The sequence below is a fragment of the Alligator sinensis genome, unplaced genomic scaffold (genome assembly GCF_000455745.1).
Source record: "Alligator sinensis unplaced genomic scaffold, ASM45574v1 scaffold659_1, whole genome shotgun sequence".
In the NCBI taxonomy this organism is placed as follows: domain Eukaryota; kingdom Metazoa; phylum Chordata; order Crocodylia; family Alligatoridae; genus Alligator; species Alligator sinensis.
The window spans coordinates 591,305-598,580 of record NW_005842265.1 but is presented as its reverse complement, the minus strand read 5'-3'; the positions used below and the strand labels follow the sequence as shown (position 1 = coordinate 598,580).

Sequence of the window (7,276 nt, the reverse complement as noted above, 5' to 3'; positions counted from 1 at the left end):
ACCCAGCCTTCTCTTGAAGTCCCCCAAGGTAGGGAAGAGCACCACCTCCCTTGGAAGCCCATTCCAGATTTTGGCCACCTTTACCGTGAAGAAGTTTTTCCTGATGTCTAGCCTAAATCTGCTCTCTGTCAGTCTGTAACCATTGTTCCCTGTTACCCCAAGAGGTGCCCTGGTGAACAGAGCATCTCCAATCCCTTGCTGTGCCCCCCACCCCTTATGAATTTGTAGGCAGCCACAAGATCACCTCTCAGCCTTCTCTTGCGGAGGCTGAAGAGGTCCAGGTCCCTCAGTCTCTCCTCATAGGGCTTGTCCTGTAAGCCCCTAACCATATGAGTGGCCCTCCTCTGGACCTTCTTGAATCTATCACCATGTTTCTTGAAGTACGGCACCCAAAACTGGATGCAGTACTCCAACTGCAATCTGACCAATGCTGCATAGAGGGGAAGTATCACCTTCTTGGATCTGTTTGCCACGCATCTGCTAATGCATGATAAAGTGCAGTTAGCTTTGCTGATTTCATCACACTGACAACTCATGGTCATCTTGGAGTCCACTATGACTCCAGGATTCCTCTCCCCTTCTGTGCTACTGAGAGGGTCACTTCCCAGCCAGTAGGTGTGCTGGATATTTTTGTGCCTTAGGTCCAGCACTCTGTACTTGTCGTTGTTGTACTGCATCCTATTGTGTACTGCCCACTTTTCTAGCCTGTCCAGGTCTGCCTGCAGTCATTCCCTACCCCAGTGTGCACTTCACCCCACAATTTAGTATTGTCTGCAAACTTGGACAGAGTACACTTCACACCCACATCCAAGTCACTGATGAAGAGATTGAAGAGGACAGGTCCAAGGACTGAACCCTGCAGGACCCCACTACCCACATCCTTCCAGGTCAATACCAAGCCATCTACTACCACTCTCTGGGTGCAACCGCTAAGCCAATTTGCCACCCACTGGATCGTGTAAACATCTATGTCACAGCCTCTTAATTTATTTATGAGACTAGGATGAGATACCATATCGAAGGGCTTGCCAAAGTCCAAGAAAACGACATCCACTTCTACTCCTGCGCCTAAGCATTTTGTGACCCTGTCATAAAATGAAACCAGATTGGTTAGGCATGATCTACCTGCTACAAATCCATGCTGGTTTCCCCGCTGCATTATTTTTCCCACTGAACTCCCACAAATAGGATCCTTCATAATCTTTTCAAAGACCTTTCCAAGGATGGAGGTGAGCAGCTCACTTGCCCTGAGTTACCTCAATTGCTGCTTCAGGTACAAGCTACGGGGTTCACCCAGTAGCTCATGCAAATTCCTTCATGGCTCTGAGAGAGTTAACACAGGACTCTGCCTCTTCTGCTTGCTGGGGCCAGAGAGAAGCAGCAGCCATTAGAGCAAGGCATCTCTATGCTTGTATTAAGAAAATAAGAAAAATCAGCTTCCTAACTTCAGACACACAAATAAGAAAAATCAGCTTCCTAACTTCAGACACACAGCCCAATTTTGGGGAGCTGATTTGGGTAAGAAAGGCAAGGGTGTGGTTTAACATGTTATGAATGTGCCTCCTCATGCCCTGTTTTGGGGGGCTGGCTACTTTTCCTGTAACCATTTGCTTGGGGTGCTTTTTAAGAACAATTTAAATGACATAAGAGTTCCTCAACTGACTGGTGCAGCAGCATGGAGACCCTCTTCCCTCCCCTCCTGAGGTCACTGCTGCCCTGCTGGAGCTTCAGGACCTGCGTGGTTCCAGGACCCTGCTGGCTGGCTGGGCTTCCCGATGGCATGTGTGCTGCGGTGTTGGGCGAGCCCTGCACTCTGGCTGAAACTCTTCACACAGGTGCTGCACTCAAAGGGCTTGTCACCTGTATGGATCGCCAGCGCTGGACCAGGGCCGAGCTCTGGCTGAAGCTCCGCCCACACTCACTGCACGCATAAGGGCACTCCCCAGTGTGTACCCGCTGGTGCTGGGTGAGGGCTGAGCTGTCACTGAAGCTCTTGCTACAGACGCTGCAGCAGTAGGGCTTATGGCCTGTATGGATGCGGCAGTGGGTGGCCAGCTGTGGACTTTGCACAAAGCTCTTTCCACACTGACTGCAGCTGTAGGGCTTGAGCCCAGTGTGTATGCGGCGGTGTTGTGCCAAATGTGAGCTCTCACTAAAGCTCTTCCCACATTCTGGGCAGGCGTAGGGGCGCTCACCAGTGTGGAGGCGCCGGTGGGCTGCCAGAGTGGAGCTCTGGGTGAAGCGCTCACCACATTGGCTGCACTCAAAGGGGCGGTCCCCAGAGTGTGTGCGCAGATGCTGGGTCAGCACTGAGTTCTGTCGGAACCTCTTCCCGCACTCGGGGCACTGGTATGGCTTCTCCCCCGTGTGCATACGTCGGTGCTGGATGAGCCCTGAGCTATCAGCAAAGCCTTTTTTGCACTCAGAGCAGCGGTAAGGCCGCTCACCGCTGTGTACCCGCCGGTGGGTGGTGAGCTGCGAGCTGAAGCCAAAGCACTTGCCACAGTCTGGGCAGGGGTATGGCTTCTCTCCAGTGTGGACGTGCTGGTGCTGTGTCAGGGATGAGCCCCGGCTGAAGCTCTTCCCACAGTCCCCACACCAGAAGGGCTTCTCTCCACTGTGCACATCCTGGTGCCGCACCAGATTGCCCTTGCGGCTGAAATTCTTCCCGCACTCCAGGCAGCAGTAGGCATCCTCCCTGGCATGCACGCGCTGGTGCTTGGCCAGCTGGGCCTCCTGCTCAAAGTCCTTTCCACAATCGGGGCATGCATGCAGCTTCTCCCCATGGTGCACCTGCTGGTGTTCAGCCAGGTCAGCAGGGAGGTGGAAGCATCTCCGGCACTCCAGGCATCGGAATGGCCTCTCCTCTGCATGGACCCACTGGTGCCGGATGAGGTTAGAGCTGACGCCAAAGCGCCGGCCACACTGGGCGCACTGGTAGCGCTTCTCACCGCTGTGCACTCGCTGGTGGTTATACAACATGGAGCTCCGGCTGAAGCTCTTCCTGCAAACACGACAGGTGTGGGGCCCCAGCCCAGCATGCAGCCCTGGGTGCTTCATGCATGTTGAGCTGTCGGGGGAGCCCTCCGCAGAAGCAGTGCACGTGCAAGGTTTTTGCCCTGTGTGGATCTTCTGGTGCTGGGTGAGGTGCGAGCTCTGGTTGAAGCTCCTGCCACACTGGGAGCACTTGTATGGACGCTCCCCAGTGTGGATGCGCTGGTGGGTGATGAGAGTGGAGCTCACACTGAAGCTCTTGCCGCACTGGTGGCACTGGTATGGCTTTTCCCCTGTGTGGACCCGCTCATGCTTCACCAGCGCTGAATGGACACTGAAGCTCTTCTGGCACTCTGTGCATTGATACCGGTTCTCCTGCCCTGGTGGCCTCTGACAGTTGATGGAGCCTGTGTGCGCGTCCAGGCCCTTCTCAGGGTTTGTCTTGGGCAGAGGATTCTCCTCCTCATTTGCCATCATGATTTTGTCATCTAAGAAGAAAGAGCAAGTTGAATATTCAGACATGACACCCTAGAATTGAGGAGAAGAGTGAATCCCATAAATATTCTGCTAGGCCTGTGACCTCAAGCTTAGCATCCCACCTCAGGAAAATCCTTCCCCAGAAAGGCACAAGGGATGGGGATTGGGTGAAAGAAACAGAGGTTTGGAAAAGGACATAGATGAAAAAGAGAGTAGGTAGGTGGCAGGAGAGACTGAGAAGAAAACAGACAGCACCATCTCCCATGCTATCCTTTCAAATTTTTGACAGACATTTATAGCAGAAACACTGTTCTTCAAAAGGCACCTCAAATGCTGCCAGTATGTAGTAAAAGGACTTGACAGGCAAACAAGGAAACAAGATCACCTCTCAAAAAAATCTGGAAAAAAATCTAGGGACTTTAAAATTGCATTCTTGAGCATGGGAAACATTTTGAAAATGCAGCCTGGCCTTCTAATTCAAACAGTATCATCTGAATACTGGGTAGAAGTGAGATTAGAGGTTTTTTGTAAGATATCTGAACTTCATTCTAAGTAGAAAACCAAGTATTACCATACTTTGCTACTACTAGCATACTAGGAAGTCTCTGTAATGATTATCTGGCATGCACAACCAGAAGATATTGATCAAGATAGTGAACAACAACAGCAAAACAGTCAAAAGTTAATCTCCTAAATTCCCACTAGAACACTGAAGTGTGAAAATTTATCAAGCACCCAAATGGTCTGGGAACAAAAATGTCATTGGGAACTTGTGCTTGTATATCATTCTCCTAAATTTAGGAGCCTATACTAAGGCTCCTAGGGTGTCATTACATGTGCTCTGGGGTGGGGGTGGACACTCCTGAGAACCACCCTAATTAAAGAACCTGTAGTGTCTCATGTACTCAGTGTCCCATGCTTCAAAATGGCAGCAGGGACACTTTAACTAATTAGCATGCCCCGGCAGACTTGATTAATTGAGTTTATAGGCACCCCTAGATTTGAAATTCTGGGCCAAGATTTGAAATTCTTGTTCTAACATTCAGAACATTAATATGATCGTCAGGAAATACCTTGGATTTTATTTCAGTAAGTACAGCCAAGAAGTGAGTGCTCAGTATCACAATGGATAGGTGATACTTTCTGTGACATTAACAACGTGCCTCTGCTCTTGCACAGATGAGTCTAGGGGAGCACATGACAGCTGTGTTGAAATTTTAGGTTGGTACCAAGTTAACCATATGAGCTGATTTTAAAATGATCTTTACCTGTACAGGTGGTTCTCAGGGTCTCCCTTTTCTCAGGGCTCTGCAAATCAAAGGCAAGTGGTTCTTTTTGTTCCATCTGAGAAGTCACTTCACCCCAACCAGTCAAACATCTTGGTCCTGGAAAAGAAGAGGGAAGTAAATTATCTTAAAAAGTTACATGCACTTGACAAAAGAAAGTGACGTTACTCAAAACACTCAGAGAGGAAAACCTATGTTTAACCTTAGAATTTTTCACTCTGATGCTGCTGCCTTCATGTGTCCACTTCCTGAGGAAAGATTCATGAGAGAGCAAAGACATTTTGGGCCCAAGGCTGCAAGGGGATCCATACTGAAGGACTGCAGAAAGTGCTAGTATCATAGTCAGGATTCCATGTGGGCAGAAGGATTCATTCTGGCAAGACATTCATGAAAGTCAGATCCTCCACTTAAACTGAAATCAGTGACAGCTCCTTTTGGCCGATGGTACAGGAATGCAAGCTTTTAGGGGCAGGCACCTATCTTTTATGCATTACTACGAAATGTCCAACCCACAACAGGACAACTAGATTCTTGTTGTTATAAAACAATACCCAAACAGAAAAGTATCTGAAGAAATACAAGAGGCCAGAGGCCAAAACTAGATGGAAATCAAACTCAGGCACTGCATCTTGGAGTCATTTTAGATAGTTCTCCAAAAATATCAGCTGAATGTGCAGCAGTGGCCAAAAAAGCCAATAAAATTTTGGACATCATTAAGAAAGGAATTGAAAACAAAACGGAAAACATCATGCCATTATACAAATCCATGGTGTTTACGTCTTGAACACCATGTGCAGTGCTGATCCTTGCATCTCAAAAATGATGTAGTAGAAATAGAAAAAGTACAGAGAAGGGCACCAAAATGATGAGAGGCCTAGAGCAGTTTCCATACCAGAAAAGACTAAAAAGGAAAGGGCTCTTCAATTTGGAAAGAAGGCTGAAGGCAGATACAATAGAGGTCTATAAAATTATGAAGGTGTGGACCAAGTTGTTTCACCAAATCCTGGAATATTAGAACTATGGGTACAATGGGACACCTGCTGAAATTAGTAGATGACAAGTTGAAAACTAACAAGAAAAAGTACTTTTTTATGCAACATGTAGTTAACTTGTGAAATTCACTGCCCCAGGAGGTGGTAGAGGCTGATAGCACAGCCAGGTTCAAAAAGGAACTGGATAAATTCATGGATGATTGATCTATTAATGGCAATTGAACAGAGCAGTTGGAGATGTTTCCTTTGGCATCTCTAAACCAATAATAATGGATGCCAAATATCCCCCATGGGTAGCCGTGGGCCAGATGGCCCGGGGCTGTGGGCTGTGTCTGGCCCACGGGCTGGAGGTTGATTTCCCCCCCTGCTCTAGGAAAATCCAGTTCAAAGCTGTCCCCCTACAGCCGTGGTAACCAACTGGTGGATCTTGATCCACCAGTAGATCTTGGAGCCTCTTGGGGTCAATCCTAGGTTGGGGTGAGGGGCTGAGTACCTGTGTGCCCCAGCTCAGCAGGTCCGTGAGGGAGGGAAGGGACAGGGGGTAGATTGAGGCCCTCGTGGTGAGGGACAGTGCCACAGAAGCAGGAACAGGGGTAAATTGAGTGCGGCCCCGGCTGAGTGGGACTGACCTGCGGGGCACGCGTGCCCCCAAATAATATTTTCTTCCTTTGCCTTGGTCTGCGCCTCCTTCCCTCCCCACAGATTTACCTGCTGGAGTGGGGGAGCGGGGTGGCAGCAGTGGCACACAGTAGATCTTGGGATGCTTTTAAATGCCAAAGGTGATCTCCTGCTTAAAAAGGTTGGAGACCACTGCTCTACGGCATCCGTCCTTGTGCCCCTTTTTAATGCTGTGGATTTGAAATCTCTGGGTTCATCTTCTGAATTGTGTCTGTACGCCCAGCACCATGAATGCCATGTGCCTCTGGAGGCTGTAGGGGCACGGTGAGCTCCTGCAGGCAGTGCAGTTGGCAGTGGGAGCGTGGTGGCGGCAAGCGGGGACCTCCTGCAGGCAGCCGCAGCGCTGTCAGCGGTGGGGGTGGTGAGTGCTGAGCAGCAGTCGGCGACCACCCGCAGATGCTGCCAGCGGTGTTGGCAGGAGGGGGGTGTTGGCGAGCAGCACCACCCACAGGTGCTGCTGGCAGTGTCAGCAGCGCCTTTTTGCAGGGGGCGCACCACCATGCTCAGGGCTCACCGCCTACATGTTGCCTATGCCCAGTGCCATGGGGCACAGTGGGGCACCCTTGAAAGTGTCTCAAGCCCTCCCTCCGCGGCACCCTGGTTGAGGGGGACTCTGGTTGAGAATCACCAGTGCCTGGCTGGGGCCTAGGCTACACACAAGTTTAGTGCCGGCACAGCTGTTCGGTTAAAAAACCCATGCGGCTCCTCAGGCAAGCAGCAGTGAGCTGGGCACTACCCCAGGCAGGGCCACTCCCAGGCAGGAAAAAAGCAACAGCAGCCCTGGAAGGGGAGCAGCCGGGCCGCAAGGCCAGAAGCCGAGAGCCCGGCCCGAGGCCGGGGAGCGGAGGG

General features: G+C 50.5%; 1 protein-coding gene across 1 annotated transcript; it reads right to left on the bottom strand.

The window, feature by feature from the left end:
- Positions 1–1,194: 1,194 nt before the first annotated feature.
- Positions 1,195–4,852, bottom strand: LOC106721814 (zinc finger protein OZF-like). The gene is made up of 2 exons (XM_025209055.1): positions 4,740–4,852; positions 1,195–3,482 (listed from the first exon to the last, which is right to left on the bottom strand). The coding sequence occupies exons 1-2, from the start codon at positions 4,813–4,815 to the stop codon at positions 1,828–1,830; spliced, it is 1,731 nt and encodes a 576-aa protein (XP_025064840.1). The 5' UTR covers positions 4,816–4,852; the 3' UTR covers positions 1,195–1,827.
- Between the last annotated feature and the right edge of the window lie 2,424 nt (positions 4,853–7,276).

Coding starts and splice junctions, on each gene's coding strand:
- LOC106721814 (XM_025209055.1), bottom strand. CDS start 4,815: ATGGAACAAAAAGAACCACTTGCCTTTGATTTGCAGAGCCCTGAGAAA. Junction 3,483..4,739: donor CCTGAGAACCACCTGTACAG/GTAAAGATCATT, acceptor CTTTCTTCTTAG/ATGACAAAATCATGATGGCA.